At 39.6% G+C, this 17,052-nt stretch overlaps 1 protein-coding gene across 3 annotated transcripts in view; it reads right to left on the bottom strand.

The window, feature by feature from the left end:
* Window positions 1-15,644, bottom strand: part of LOC133578101 (transcriptional regulator QRICH1-like) — a 32,412-nt gene extending 16,768 nt beyond the window's left edge. The window contains exons 1-3 of one of the 3 annotated variants that reach the window (XM_061932273.2): window positions 15,343-15,644; window positions 14,188-14,444; window positions 8,965-9,069 (exon numbers count right to left, since the gene is read on the bottom strand). In XM_061932273.2, the coding sequence (XP_061788257.2) occupies window positions 8,965-9,069; window positions 14,188-14,444; window positions 15,343-15,460 (480 nt within the window). In that variant the 5' untranslated portion in view covers window positions 15,461-15,644. The other 2 variants (XM_061932274.2, XM_061932275.2) reach the window with 2 other exon arrangements.
* Between the last annotated feature and the right edge of the window lie 1,408 nt (window positions 15,645-17,052).

Genomic DNA, 17,052 nt, shown 5'->3' with positions numbered 1-17,052 from the left:
TCACAGCAGTATGATGATTCTATGTGTCTACATTAAAACATTCTTCTTCATACTGCATAAATATATGCTACTTTTAAACTTTCATGCAGAGAAAGAAATCACAACTAAAAAAATCACTATTTTTTTCATACGGTGTTGATCTGGAAATGTTTGCCTCGGCATTTTGATGGTGTGGGCGTGTGGCAGCGAATGAAGATATTGACGTGCAGAGTTTCAAACACTCTTCATTCTCTAGCAGGGGACTTTTCAAATGATGCTACATATTAGCAGTAATGCTACTTTTTATAGCAACGCTTTTGCTCTACACTTGACAAATTATGGTTGTCTGTTCGACATATTCCCACTTAAAGCCAAACCACCGCCAGACGATGGACCCCCCGCTGTTTTTTGGGGAATTAATTAATTCTTCCTTCATTCGTATTACCACTCGCACGCAATGTTCCCTCTAATTTTCATTTGTGTGAGCAAACGCAAAAACTCCCTGAGCATTCAGTGGAGCCCATGTGAGCAACATCAGACGTGCACACAGTGGCTACACCAGCAGCACACCTGTCCCAAACCTGACTAAATAACAAGTTCAATTTCCATCCATCCATCCATTTTCTACCGCTTGTCCCTTTCGGGGTCGCGGGGGGTGCTGGAGCCTATCTCAGCTGCATTCGGGTGGAAGGCGGGGTACACCCTGGACAAGTTCCCACCTCATTGCAGAGCCAACACAGATAGACAGACAACATTCTCTTATTATTATAATCAAATGACAGCAGTCATTTCCATGAGATTATTTTCTAATATAAGTGTTTAGGCCCACTTACAATGACAATAACAAAAAATATTGTTTTTCATGAACTGTGTACTTGTATTGTTTGTCTGGGTGGAGGTCCTGCTTTGGAAATAACTTGTACCCCTTTCAGACATTGCATTTACTTCCCATTAAAACATTCACATGTTGCACAATGAGATGTAAGCAGGGGATCATGTGTACATTCCTGCAACTTCCTGTTTGTAAAAAATATATTTTTATTAGTATTTATTTAATATACTAACAACATTTCATGATTAATATTTATAAATTAAGATTCCTAATAAATGACATTAGAATAAGCACACATTTGATTGGTAAATCGTAGTGTAACGACCTGGAATGACACTTTATGTGTGGTGTTGGAGTTGTCCGACTTTTTGTGTGGCTGTAACTGCATCACTGGCTAAAAGTGCCATATGTGCATGTGTTGGGGCAAGTGAGAAAGAGCGAGCGGCTGCTGTTGATATAACAAAGTTGCTTTTGGTCTGGTTTGTACTGCAGAAAATGACCAGTTTTGCTAGATATCATTTTTTTACTAATGTTTTGGTTATGTTTATGGCCGACAATAAAGAGTTTTGCTCAGTAAAGTGATGGATGGAATTCATGTCCTCAAAGCGTCTCGACAGACGTTACAATATTTGAACAATGATGACGAAAACGGTTTTCTCTGTCGTGTCCGTGTCGTGTCGAAAATTGTTATGCGCTTATTTTTGTATTTGAATTTGTGCGTGGCATAGATTTGCCGTGCGCATAGGACGCTTGAGCAGTGCGCAATTGCACAGGCAAGCACCATAGAGGGAACGTTGCTCGCACGGCTGCGCTAGCATCACAGCTAACGTTAGCCATGCTGCTACCTCTCTGCTGGGAGAGGGCGTATACGTATGAGACGTATGACGTGACAGTATGTGACGTGTGTAAGAAGGTGCACTTGCTGTCTGTGAGAAGGAGACACAGGAAAGAGTGAGAAGAGCCTGTCGTGTAATGCCAGCCGCTAAAAGCAACTGCGTGAGAATCCACAATACTTGCCAACCTTGAGACCTCCGATTTCGGGAGGTGGGGAGTGGGGGTGGGGGACGTGGTTGGGGGCGTGGTTAAGATATATATATTATATAAGAAATACTTTACTTTCAGTGAATTCTAGCTATATATATATATATATATATATATATATATTTTATTACACATATATATATATATATATATATATATATTATTACATATATATATATTACACACATATACATATATATATATATATATATATATATATATATATATATATTTTATTACATATATATAAATAAATAAAATAAATACTTGAATTTCAGTGTTCATTTATTTACACATATACACACACATAACACTCATCTACTCATTGTTGAGTTAAGGGTTGAATTGTCCATCCTTGTTCTATTCTCTGTCACTATTTCAGAACACACACATTATAAAAATATACATTATAAAATCAATAAGAAAACGGGAGCTCTAATTTGGGAGTCTGAATTAGGATCAGAAGTTCCTATATAAACACTGCGCACTCATGTCACCTTTTTGTATTGATTACTGCAGCTGTGCACTGGATTCATTCACAAATACAAACTACAACTCACAAACACTTTAGAGTTAGGCTCCACCATCAGAATGTGTACCGGTACTTAAACTTATAAAGATCACATGGATATTATTCAGTGAGTTGATTCACCAAAACTAACCTGTTATACAGGAGGAAAAAGCACACAGGACGTTTCAATTGTTCACGGACTGGTCGCGCTCATCAGAATGACAAGACACTTCCGGTCTGCAGGTGATAGCATTCAATTGGGAAGAAACGCCCTACTGCCCCCTACTGACCGATGTGAATACTGATAAATGTGTAATGACAGCTCCAAAAACGAATTCAAACCACAAAATAAAATAAATAAATCAACACAAAAATGTGACACATTATGGGTGGGTCACATATGCATGTACAGTAGATGGCAGTATTGTCCTGTTTAAAAGTGTCACAACATTGCTGTTTACGGCAGACGAACTGCTTTACAGTAGACAAAACTTGACTGCTGTTGTTGTGTGTTGTTACCGCGCTGGGAGGACGTTAATGAAACTGCCTAACAATAAACCCACATAAGAAACCAAGAACTCGCCCTCGATCATTAGCTGTTTATATTATGGGAAAGCGGACGTGTGAACAGGCTGTCAACACGTCACTCAGGTCCGCATGGAGCTGGAGGGGACGTGGCCTCCAGCTCCGCCTGAATTTCGGGAGATTTTCGGGAGAAAATTTGTCCCGGGAGGTTTTCGGGAGACGCGCTGAATTTCGGGAGTCTCCCGGAAAATCCGGGAGGGTTGGCAAGTATGGAATCCACAGACCTGTGGATGTGTTGAAGGTGTGCTGGAAAATGGGGAACGGAAATTAGGGAGCAGCAGAAAAGTGGAATGTATTATTTAAATCGCTGCGTTGGAAAACACGGACCTGAGTTTTTTTTTTAAACTGGATCTGGATCGGCATTTTCCCATGCCTTGCCGATACGCATTTTTTGGCAAATATCGGCGGCCGATCTGATCCAAATATCGGATCGGGACATCCCTAGTACTGTGTGAGAAATCCAAGGATCCATACAAGGCATGTAATGATATACGGTATTGTTGATATCCGCTGTAAAACTCCCAATGATTAGTATTCAAATAAACATCGTAACCTGGAAATTAGGTACCATTTTAAATTAAAATTCTGAAAAAAACGTGATTGATAATTGCACTTTGATAAACTCACAGACCGACTGGCGCCAGCTTGCTCGCTTAAATGTCAACATGAAAACGGTAACGTCTTACCCCAAGGTGAGTGAAAAGGTTTTTTTTGGAGGGAGCAGGTGATGAATGTTTGTGAGGAGGTGCACAAGTCCCCTTAAACAGGTCTTTACGATGACAGTATTACCATCACATTGCGTCAATTCACGTGACTTCCTATGTTTAATAGTAGAGTCTGTTTTAATTGGCAAATACAGTTATTCCGTTAACCAGGGTTGTACAGTGCAACAAATTTACTCGCAAATGCGACTAAAAATAGACCGTGCGGCTTAAAAAAAAAAAAACTGTAGCACATATGCGAAAAGGGATTTAAACCCTTTCATCGCATTTTGCTCCTAAAAGAAATCCATCCAAATTTGATCAACCTAGAGTAAAATGTCCACCCACCTGTATAGCATGTTTGAAATAAACTCATAACCATAACCAAATGGACAAGTGATTGACTCGGAAGTACTGATCACTCTGTGCGGGCTGAGAGCTGTGTGTGTGTCCCTTCCTCCTGCGCCATGCACAGAGGGGAGCCCCGCTTCTTCACAAACTCAGACTGACTTATACTTCCCAACATGGAAGAAAGAAGATCTTAGTTGGAGGAACTAGTCAGTAAAAAACTTTTTTGTCACCATCTTAAAACTTAACACAAACTACACTTTGTGCTAGTAACTACTTCGGTCAAAGGAATATTAAACAACAAATAAATGATTGAAGTGACAAAGTTGCCATTTAAATAATACCCTGTTTGTTGACAAGAACATACAGCCATGGAAGCACATTCAATCTATTTATTAAGCAGAGGTAACACAAACCAGTGAAAGATTCAAAAGAGCTGCCCTCAGAGAAACTGCCACTGCAAGCCTAAGCTAACAAAAACATCTCAAGTTGGATTCGCTGACATCTCACGTCAATAGACAACAGGCACCTCCTTTTATAAAAGGCACGCAGGCGCGCGCATGCCCACACACACACACACACACACACACACACACACACACACACACACACACACACACACACACACACACACACACACACACACACACACACACACACACACACACACACACACACACACACACACACACACACACACACACACACACACACACACACACACACACACAATGCTTTCATAACACTTGTCTCAACGGCATGATGCCGGATATTTGACGTTTTTTTTTAGTAATGCAATAATTACTTTCCCTAGTAATTAATTGCATTTATTAAAGAGTAATTCAATCACATTTTTGGTCAAGTAACAAGTAACTACAAATATTGACTTTAAAAAACGACTTTTCCGAACACAGCCAGTCACACAGCATCTTGAAGCAGTTGGCAAGTTGGTGTTTGCTGGCACAAATCTTTGTGTGTATGTCCTATAATGTTTGCCTATAAAAACACCATTATTAAAGGTAAATTATTTTCATGTTGCTGCTGACGTTTAAACATGTCCTATTAAACCTGGACACTTTATCTTAAATTTTGTTATTTTATATTTTTGTTAGCTGAAGAATTGAGCATAGCTAAATGTTTTTTAAATAAGATTGGAGAATATAGTAGACTTTTCTTATATTATTTTCAAGTCTTTTCTTTTTTATTATCTCAAAACACCTCTTAAGTTGGGATCCTATTACACAAAACCTACTTTTCTTACTTGTCGGTACCTGTTTTTGTTTACTTTTTTAGTTACGTCAACGGATATTTCCATGTATGGGTTAGTTTATGGGCCAAACTATATCAGGATATGAGTTTAGGTCCATATCGCCCAGCCCTACACTTGAGTTAGCGACAATAAGAGCACAGTTTAGGGATGTTCTCGGTTTTTAATTGAGCATAACAGTAAGCCTTATGATAGCATTGTGTTTACCGTATTTTTCGGATTATAGGTCGCAGTTTTTTTCATAGTTTGGCCGGGGGTGCGACATATACTCCGAAGCGACTTATGTGTGAAATTATTAACACATTACCGTAAAATATTAAATAATATTATTTATCTCATTCGCGTAAGAGACGAAGCAAATGTCAGCAATCGTCACACACACGTCAACCAATAAGAATTCGGCGGTGGCGGGTCATGGCAGAAGTGCATTGTGCGTCATGGCAGAAGTGCATTGTGGGTCATGGGATGCTAACTGCTGCTACGTTCGTAGCTATTAAAATGGATTATTTCAACATTGGCGGTAACTTATAAAAACTAAGAAGGGCTGAACAAAAATGGCACCGAAAAAGAAATCATATACTGCAGATTACAAACTGGACGTAGTGAAATATGCAGCAGAAAACGGCGATCGAGCAGCAGAAAGAAAGGGAGCGGCGCATACCAGGAGCGACAACGAGGAAGAAGATTTCATGGGATTTAGCAATCAGGAGTGACAGATTGTTTGGTAAACGTATAGCATGTTCTATATGTTATAGTTATTTGAATGACTTTTACCATAATATGTTACGTTAACATACCAGGCACGTTCCCAGTTGGTTATTTGTGCGTCATATAATGTACACTTATTCAGCCTGTTGATCACTATTCTTTATTTATTTTAAATTGCCTTTCAAATGTCTATTCTTGGTGTTGGATTTTATCAAATAAAATTCCCCCAAAAATGCGACTTATACTCGAGTGCGACGTAAATATGTTTTTTTCCTTCTTTATTATGCATTTTCGGCCAGTGCAACGTATACTCCGGAGTAGGACTGCAACAACTAATCGATTAAATTCGATTATAAAAATAGTTGGCGATTAATTTAGTCATCGATTCGTTGGATCTATGCTATGCGCATGCGCAGAGGCTACTGCAACATTTACAAACAGCTGAGAAACAATAATCAAAATAGGTATGGTGCCAGTATGCTGTTTTTTTTCAATAAAATACTGGAAAGGATAGAAATGTAGTTTGTCTCTTTTATCCGATTATTAATCGAGGTAATAATCGACAGATTAATCGATTATCAAATTAGTTGTTAGTTGCAGCCCTACTACGGAGCGATTTATAATCCGAAAAATACGGTATATGCATGAGTGCACATGTGTCCGTTGTTTGAGTGATAATAATGAAATTGTGATATTTAACACATTTCATATTGCTACTACATTTTTTCTGTACTACAAAAAATTATGTCCTATATATTTTTTTCCCATTTAGTAGCACCGGTGCTACTAGTGAAAAAGCTAAGCGTACAGCCCTGTTAACGCGGAAAACTTAATTTGCACAAAAACTGAAACGTGTCATCAATTGAAATTTAATATGAGCAAGCATCACTCTACAAGGGTGTTCAGCTTTTTCTTTTACTTTTTGTAATACCACCACAAGAGCGTACAAGTAATGGCAAAGAGGAAAAGTGTGATAAGAACCACCTGCGATCAGTACAATAGGGTAATAAATATTAAGTCTAAATGTGAAGACACTTGCCTCGCAGGCAAAAGCTTCTTTTTGCTCATGTGCAGGTATGTAACGATAAACGATATAATGATAAACCGCAGTAAAACTTCCCACGGTGAGTACCACTGTTTTAAATTAAAATTATCATAAAACTGTAATTTATAACACTGATAAACTCACGGAACGGTGACACTGCTCATATACTGGAGAAGCAAGCTAGCACTAGCTAGATTAAATGCTAACATGAATACAAGTGACATTGTCTTTTGGCATTAAAAATTATGTTCCCCAACCTAAATTTATTTGAACACATTACTGTATGTGCAACTAAGCTATTCAATTGTGCACATTAAACCTACAGGCTGTGCTTTCTTGGACAGAGAGATCGATCAGTACTGAAAGCAATATGACAACAGAAAGTGAATTTGCGTGAAATCACAAACCGTGACAAACGCAACATACGTTTTTTCTTTACTATACAAAAAACTACACAATTTACAAATTAAAACGAAAGAAGATAAACATATTTAAACACTCAAATAAAAATAAAAGGGCTCTTAAGTAGCCTGAACAATAATATTATATAACATGTTTTTCTGCCAAGAAAGTATATTGTGTGGCTATTTATTTATTGTATTTATCAATCCATCCAACTTCTTCCGCTTATCTGAGGTTAGGTCGCGGGGGTAGCAGCCTAAGCAGAGAACCCCAGGCTTCCCTCTCCCTTGCCACTTGGTCCAGCGCCTCCCGGGGGGGATCCTGAGGCGTTCCCAGGCCAGCTAGGAGACATAGTCTCCCCAATCTGTTCCACGTGGCTTCCTGCTGGTCGGACGTGCCCTAAACACCTCCCCAAGGAAGGCATCCGAGGGGGCATCCTAATCAGATGACCAAACTACCTCATCCGGTGCCTCTTGTTGTAGAGGAGCAGCGGCTTTACTCTGAGCTCCTCCCAAATGACTGAGCTTCTCACCCTATCTCTAAGCTCCGGCACCCAGCGCAGGAAAATAATTTGGGTCGCTTCTACCCGTGATCTTGTCCTTTCGGTCATAACCCAAAGCTCATAACCGTAGGTGAGGATAGGTATGTAAATCTACCAGTAAATTGAGAGCTTTGCCTTCCGGCTCAGCTCCTTCTTCACCATGATTAATCGATACAGGGTCTGCATCACTGCAGATGCCGCCCCGATCCGCTTGTTGATCTCACAATCCACTTTTCCCTCACTCGTGAACAAGACTCAAAGGTACTCAAACTCCTCCACTTGGGGCAAGATCTCCTCCCCAAAACGGAGATGGCACTCCACAATTGTTCTGGCGAGAACCATGGACTCGGATTCGGAGATGCTGATTCTCATCCCAGTCGCTTCACACTCGGCTGCCAACCAATCCAGCAAGAGCTGAAGATCCTGGCCAGATGAAGCCAGCAGGACCACATCATCTGCAAAAAGCACAGACCTAATCCTGCAGCCACTAAACCGGATCCCCTCAATATCTTGTCTACGCCAACAAATTCTGTCCGTAAATATTGCGAACAGAATCGGAGACAAAAGCCAACTCTGGCGGATTCCAACCTTCACTGGAAACGGGTCAGACTTACTGCCGGCAATGCAGAACAAGCTCTGACTCCAATCAAGCAGGGAGCGGAATACTACAATCAGGTGGTCAGGTACCCCATACTCTCGAAGCATTCTCCACAGGACTATTGTATTTAATTTTTTTTAAATACAACTTGCTGTGTACAGTACTTTTTGAGCACATTCAACAATACAGTGATAATGATAACTGTGATATGAAATGTTCATATTGTCACGGTTAAATGTTCAGTGTGCGGCGCATAAAATCTCCACGTACTAAGGGCAAATTCTCCACCACAAATGAAGGAGTGAGTAATTTAATTATAGTTTTAATAAACCATGGTTAACATCTTTTTAAACTTCATTCTGTTTGCCCTAGAAAGTGCCACTGTACTTTTATTTTGAAAGCGTACCTGCTGTTTCTGCTCCTCTGTGAGCTCTTCCTGGGACACAAGCCCCTGCAGGTCCTGCTGAGAGGATGCAGTCATCTGCAGAACCGGCTGCCCTTGGATTTGAACCTGACACAGAGAAGGAGCATGAAAGATCAACAAGTCCGTACAAAAAAAAGGTTCCTGGTCACTAAAAAGAAGGTACACTAAGCTCAAAAGAGCTGTATTAGAAACTTTGCCTTCACAAAAAGCTTTTGCAGAGTTTCATTTATTTGTGGTGGGCCGCCACAAATACATTTGAGCCCCCACAAATTATATAATTACACATTAAAAAAATAGTTTTTTTCTTTTTTAAGATTTTTTTTTTTTCAATTATTGTTTACCTACCTGCATAACTAAATTGCAACATTCAGGGAGGGCAGAATAATACATGTAAATAAATCAGTGGGGCCCAAAGTGCGGCTCGAAAATTATTTGTGTTTTATCTATGTGCTCGTGTTGCATTGTGGAAATAAAAATAAAATGAACCCTCTTTTTTTTATGTAACAAAAAGCTATAATGTAATAAGAAAAAAATATGTCATACTAAAAATGAATTAATAGAAACATTTGTTTTAATATGTACAACTTTTTTTAGACTTAAAAAAAAAAATCAAGCTAATTATGCTATTTATATAATATCATCTTGACGCTACCCCTGCACCCACAAAGCAGTTCTATGGGAAACACTGTTTTGCTCGACACACTCAGAGATGTATTATTTTACCAAATGTTTGTTTTCTATAATCATTGTTTTTGTTTTAATCGCACACGTTATTAATCGGGGAACATGTGTGTTTTTGTTTATAGTAATCCATACTAATGACTCAGGAGTCATTAGTATGGATTAATAATGACTCCTGAGCTGCAGCTTCAAGTGCATACCTGCACTTGAAGCTGCTGTTCAGGTTATGAATGCAGAGAAAGCTGAGGTGAAATATCTGCTGAGGTTATCTGAATCTGTCATAAGCAGCACAACCGGTAACTAAGATAGCAGATACAATGAAACTTAATTTATTGAATAAAAAGTCCTCCCACATTGCAAAAACATGCAGTGTTCGGTCTAATTAGAAACTCTGAATTGTCCATTAGTCTGAATGTGAGTGTAAATTAGAGCCGCACAAGAATCAATTTACACTAATATGCAATGTAGGCATGCAACCATATGAAAATGTTATGTCATTGTTATCATTATTACTGCTGTATTGTTGAATGTGCTCAAAAAGTAACTACGTATTTTTCGGACTATAAGTCGCAGTTTTTTTCATAGTTTGGCCGGGGGTGCGACTTATACTCAGGAGCGACTTATGTGTGAAATTATTAACACATTACCGTAAAATATCAAATAATATTATTTAGCTCATTCACGTAAGAGAATAGACGTATGAGATTTCATCGGATTTAGCGAGTAGGAGTGACACATTGTTTGGTAAACGTATAGCATGTTCTATATGTTATAGTTATTTGAATGACTCTTACCATAATATGTTACGTTAACATACCAGGCACGTTCTCAGTTGGTTATTTATGCGTCATATAACGTACACTTATTCAGCCTGTTGTTCACTATTCTTTATTTATCTTAAATTGCCTTTCAAATGTCTATTCTTGGTGTTGGGTTTTATCAAATAAATTTCCCCCAAAAAATGCAACTTATACTCAAGTGCGACTTATATGTTTTTTTCCTTCTTTATTATGCATTTTCGGCTGGTGCGTCTTAAGCTCCGGAGCGACTTATACTCCGAAAAATACGGTATACACACACTGGAATCTATTTTTTTTAAATAACTAAAATACATTGACACACTGTTAGAAGTTGAATGTTTTTTGTTTCTTGTGCTTCACTGACAGTGTTCTGGCGACGTTGTGGCATCCTATTCTGTTCAGCAGTCTGAACGCACCATAAAAAACATCTATGTAGAAATTGATTACTCAGTACTATGAGAGCACAGCTTGTAGGTTCAATGTGCATGATTAAACAAAATAGTTGCTCAGACAGTAATGTTTATATAAGTTTGGACTCAGGTTAGGGTATTTTTAGGCCAAATGGCGATATACATCGGTATCTTAAACAAAACGTGCAAAATGCTTAGGTTTTCCTAAGTCTTTTATGGCTGAATAACCAGCGTTGAGAGTACTCAGATTACTTTTTGTTGTAAGTACTAACGTAACGTGTTGCTTTTTCTAATAAAGTAATTGGTTAGCAGTTACTATTTCAAAGCATCCATCCATCCATTTTCTACCGCTTGTCCCGTTCGGGTTGCGGGGGGTGCTGGAGCCTATCTCAGCTGCTTCAGGCGGAAGCACCCTAGACAAGTCGCCACCTCATCGCAGGGCTATTTCAAAGCATGTTTTTGTTAATTTTGTTCAATCACGTTAGGTTTATAGCCGATTGTTGGAGTGTCTACTCACTCACTGAGGTGAAGGCCGCTGGCTGGCTCTGTAGTTTGAAACTACTCTTCAGTCACCTAGCCGCTGCACTAGGTCAGTCTGCACGGGCTACAGGGAGAGGCACTTCCAAGCTGAGGAGTAGCTAAACATTTGACACAGCTAGCAGCAGAGATGAGCTATTGCTAGCTGCTGTGCCAAGTTGCTAACAGAACTGAACAACATAAACATATAAGATTAGTGATAAAATCCCTACAAGGAGAAATATAGGTTCTCAAACAAAGTGGCGCATGTGTAGATAAAGTAGTCACTCACCGATAGCCTAATGCAGTCGGTGAACAAAGCAATAATTCACTCGGGAGTCGAGAACTACGCACGATAGAGTCATATTCTTTTAAAAAGCGTGTTGTATTGCGTCGCTGTGCGTTAAAGAAGCCTATGTGAACACGCAAGTGGCGGGGTTGACCCAAAGAGAATTCCATGTGCTCTGCCCTTCAGAAGAGCAAACGGTCATAACAAAGGCACATTAAAATATATCTGCATCGGGGTGTTGTCGCAAATATAAATTTCTTTCTAAAATACACCAGTAGCCCTAATCGGTGTTTGTTGGTTCCTTATGGGGAAACATGTTAATGTCTCTTGTTTTCATCTAAGCATTTAAGATGTTATCAAAGTGCTGTTATTATGTTATTTCTGTAATTTTAATTTATAAACAGTAATACTAACCGTACGTTTTATCCCAGTTATCATTAATACTGTTTCTCTTTACATTCCTAATACACTGTCATTTCGGAATAAATATTTTATTTTGAATGACAGCTGCATCACAAAAATGTTGTCGTTTTACCAAAATAATTTTGCTGCATGGTTGTTACCATGGCAGTCTACACTTCCTCCTCACTCTTCATGTCCGTCAATGAGTCTGAATATCAATCTTCAGCTAGTGGGAAAAGCCATCACACTTCATTACATGTATGAATGTATTGTGGAGTGAGCAAGTATGCAATGTTTTTGACTTGATGGATTGTTTTCAGTTTTTCTACTATTCTCTGCTGGTATTACATTTTATTTTGTACTTTGGACACTCCGGTCTTTACTGTATAGCCCTTTGTGATGTCAACTCAAGACAACAACCACAGCTCTTGTCAATTGTTTATATTGTTAACTTTTGTCGTCGTGAGCCAACAATGGTAATTAAAGAGAGAAGGGGAGTGTTATTGTAGCTGGAACTGAGTAATGTGTTTCAACACACATTTTTAAAGCAAACATTGATTCAAAACCAGAAAGGGTGTTCGCAAAGGTGGGCGGTATGCCGTCTGAACGAGTTGTGTACAGGAAATAAGGTGAAAAGATCGACAAGCTTCAGACCAAATTCAAAACTTAAAAGGGAAACTGCACTTGTTTTGGAATTTTGCCTTTCATTCACAATCATTATGAAAGACAATCACACATATGTATTAGTTTTTTTATGCATTCTAACTAGTAAATAAATGCAAGCAAAAGTCCGCTTACAATGGAGCCAATGAGAGTCGCTCTATTCTGCCTATAAAGCGCTTAAAAAAACATCTAAATACTTCTTTCAAGGTTTTATATACATCCTGTAAGTATATATGTAATTTAGTAACAAGCACATTCAAAAGAAAACCTATTATTTACGTAATTTGCTCATTTGAAGCATACACCGGCGCATTCATTTAATAGACGCATCAGAGCATTCGCTTTTTCCTTCGACGGGGACAAGCGGTGGAAAATGGATGGATTGATACAACTCATGCAGACTTCATGAGAGCCAACTAACATACTAAAACATCACTTACTGTACAATGTCTGCTCTCATTGGGATGCCGACTATTAGAATGTTGATATATTCCTGTTTAGATGAAGTATGACTAATAATACTCGCGAAGGGTTGGGTGCAAACCAGTGTCTTTTGGGGTCTTTCTTGCCACCTCCGGGTCTAAGTTGAATGTCAGAGTTGACCAACTTCTAAGTTTATGTCCACATCATTTTACTATCAAGGTGAAAGGCATGATTTATAATCTAGAACAAATGTTCACGAGCTCAGAGAGAAAGCAGCTCACGAGCGGATGTCAATACAGCAGCATAAGGCAGTTGCCTCTCTCTGATCAATGCGCCTGGTCAATGTAAGACCTCAACAGTTAGGCTTTTAATAACAATATTGCTGATATTTGGTTAAAATTCAGGTCCATCCATCCATCCATTTTCTATCGCTTGACCATTTTGGGGTCGCGGAGGGTGCTGGAGCCTATCTCAGCTGCATTCGGTTGTAAGGCTGTGTACACCGTGGACAAGTCGCCACCTCATACACAGATGGACAGACAACATTCACACACTAGGGCCAATTTAGTGTTGCCAATCTGGTCACAAAACGTAACTAGAGTATTGTTGTTGCTTTGACGTCATGGCTCCCATTGGCTTTATTGTAAGTGGACTTTTATTTAAGAGTTAGAATGCATACAAAAATATATATGTGTTCTTGTCTCTCGTAAAGATTGTAAATAGTAGGCAACATTCTAAAAAAAGAGTGTGGTTCCTCTTTAAAATGCATGCCCGGTAGCGAAATTAGTGGTGTGATAACAATAAAATGCATATGGTCCTGAAAGTGGTGTTCTTGCGTTAAAAAAATAATCCCAGAGAATCACAATCTCAATTCTGAGAAACAAAATCCTGATTCATATTTTTTGCATCCTTAATGTGATTGACTGGTGACAACAAGCCCACGGTGTACCTCAAGTCAGCTGGCTGTGATCCCAAGATAAATAGAAAATAGACGGAAGGACGTGATAAAAGTTGATCTTACTGGGCATGCCAGCTCCAGGAGAGAGCCCGCCACCTCGGTGCTGTCCGTGTAGACACAGTTGTTGGTCTGCTCCTGGTATACCATAGCTGTGGTGGTCGCCACTCCCTGCTGACTGAACTCCTGCAGAACTTCGGGGCCCTTGGAGAGGGACTCCAGGAACTCCTTCATCCTGTGCTGGGGTACACTCCTGGCCTTCTGGCGGACATATTCATCAAAAGACACCACACCAGCCTCTTGCTCGTTCATTGTCACTGGACCTGGAAGATAGTCAGGTTGACACAATGTTATTAGCCTGCAGTGTAACAAATGGTCACAATTAACCCTAGTAAGGCAACACTAAATTGGCCCTAGGGTATGAATGTGAGTGTGAATGTTGTCTATCTGTGTTGGCCCTGCGATGAGGTGGCGACTTGTCCAGGGTGTACCCCGCCTTCCGCCCGAATGCAGCTGAGATAGGCTTCAGAAACCCCGCGACCCCTAAAGGGACAATCGGTAGGGAATGGATGGAAGTATCTAAACAACACTGCTAAACTAGCAAAACACACGATAGTTAGCGTGTCCCGACATACAAAATGAGCTGGTGTGGTCGTTGTCTTCTACGGGAAAAAAACAAGACCTAGTCAACTTTTTAACAACAGCAACAGAGAGGAAACTTTAAAATCGGCTCATTTGTGAGCCCTAGTTTGTCGTAAATTTACTCGGAAAGCTAATGCTAAATGCTAATGTACGAGCCAAGAGTACACATTAGCCACGCTAATTGTTAGCATGCTAGCTTCGCACTGTTAGCCAGACTGGATTTTGACTACCTATGTAATTAATTCAGTGTATACATGTGTTTCAGTAGAACCCAGCATATTGTTTTTAGTGTTAAATAACCAACAACTTCACGATAGATAATTGCTACAGACATTTACGCCAGCCAACACATCGCTAGCTCCGGCGCTAACATTAGCAGGCTTGGCTAGGTCGCTGCGGATCCTGTCATGCTACCTTAAATAAAAGCAAATCCTCTCCTTTGCGCCAAGGCACGACGTTTAAAAGTAAAAAGCCGATGATCGTCCAACAGCTACCACCAGCATGCCATCCACTCTGCCGCGCAGTCCATGCAAACCTCCCGCAAAACAACGATTAGTTTGCAATAACAATTTTTGTTACAGCAAGCGTTGGCTAGCAGGCGAGGTCTCTCTCTGACGTCTGCGTCGTTGTTCCAGGCGCCTTTTTTTCCCAGTGTCAAACTATTTCTCCACCTCCTGCAATGTGCATATTTAGTCATGCACAAGTATGACAAGCAGCTGTGCGGCTCCGAACACCCAGGCGCGCATTAAACGCCCCTGTTTTGGTGGGTTATCCAAGGTGGTAGAAAAAGGACAAAAAAGAAAAGGCCCTGAAATAACAACACAAGGCGATCCGAGCTCTGCCAGGCGACGACCTGCAGCCTGCTCACAATGGCTGCACCTCCTTGTGCCTCCAACCAAGCACCAAAAACAACACATTTTCACCAACAATTCGGTAATCACATTCTATGCATCCAATATTAAATTAAGCCACTGTCATTTTACAGTTTTGATAACTCAACAACATACACATGTTCACCAACACATCCACGTAATACTGTATATCAAATAATAAAACAATTGAAATCAGATTACATATGCAAGTTTTGCATCAAACTAAGTCTTTGAAACTCAAATGTTCAGCTTTGAAACAATAGGCCTGATTTAAAAAATACATTTCCACACGTAAATAAACTAAAAACAATTATGATATACTGTCAAACTACGTTGGGATACTTATAATGCATTTACACTGATGTTTGCATAAAATAAGGATTAAATTAAGCTATGTTCTTGACATATTACCTGATGAAATGCAAATATTCTAAACAAAAATACTATCTCCTGGTTGATTTTGTATATAAAGTTAAAGTTAAAGTACCACTGATAGTCACACATTGATTGACTGATTGATTGAAACTTTTATTAGTGGATTGCACAGTACAGTACATATTCCGTACAATTGACCACTAAATGGTAACACTCGAATACGTTTTTCAACTTGTTAATCAATTCATGGTAAAACACGCACACACTAGGTGTGGTGAAATTGCCCTCTGCATTTGACCCATCCCCTTTTTCCACCCCCTGGGAGGTGAGGGGAGCAGTGAGCAGCAGCGGTGGCCGCGCTCGGGAATCATTTTGGTGATTTAATATAAGATGCAGAGAGAGAGAGAGAGAATGAGTGAGGGGACTACAAAAAAACAACACTTTTTCTTCTCCATATTTGTCATTTTGTCATGTCAACACTGATCCGTATTGTGTAGCATTCACATTGGAGCCGCATTAGAGTTCACTTCTTGGTTTGGTGCACACCAGGGTGCGGATTATGTTGTTCACGTTTGACCTAAGGCGAAGCACACTAGCAGAGCAAATGTTTATTTCAACCGAAACAAGTGTGAACTCGGTTTTAGCAACATCTGCACATTCTTACCACTCATCCAATCTATCAACACGCTACAAACAATATCAGATTCTATAGTTTTTATACAGTACGAGTCCGGTACCACTGAAACTCAATTGCTGTGTTTTCGGAATAAATGCAACACCATGTTTATTATTATTATTATTATTATTATTATTATTATTATTATTATTATAATGTGCACCAAAAGTGTTAGTAGCTCTCTCAGTCAAAACTCAGTTTTAACTTTGTCATTTCCAATGTGTACCTAAAGTTGTGTCTGCAACCTTTTCCCGACCTTTTGATCCACGTATGTCGCTGTGAGTGAGAAGTGAAGTACGGTACATTTGTTGACGTGACATATTGTGCAGGCGTGTGCCTTTAACAGCATCTAACCGGGCCAGTCCC

The sequence above is a fragment of the Nerophis lumbriciformis genome, linkage group LG38, assembly GCF_033978685.3.
Source record: "Nerophis lumbriciformis linkage group LG38, RoL_Nlum_v2.1, whole genome shotgun sequence".
Classification (NCBI taxonomy): domain Eukaryota; kingdom Metazoa; phylum Chordata; class Actinopteri; order Syngnathiformes; family Syngnathidae; genus Nerophis; species Nerophis lumbriciformis.
Note: the sequence above shows the minus strand (reverse complement) of the source record. Positions and strands in the feature narration are given on the sequence as shown.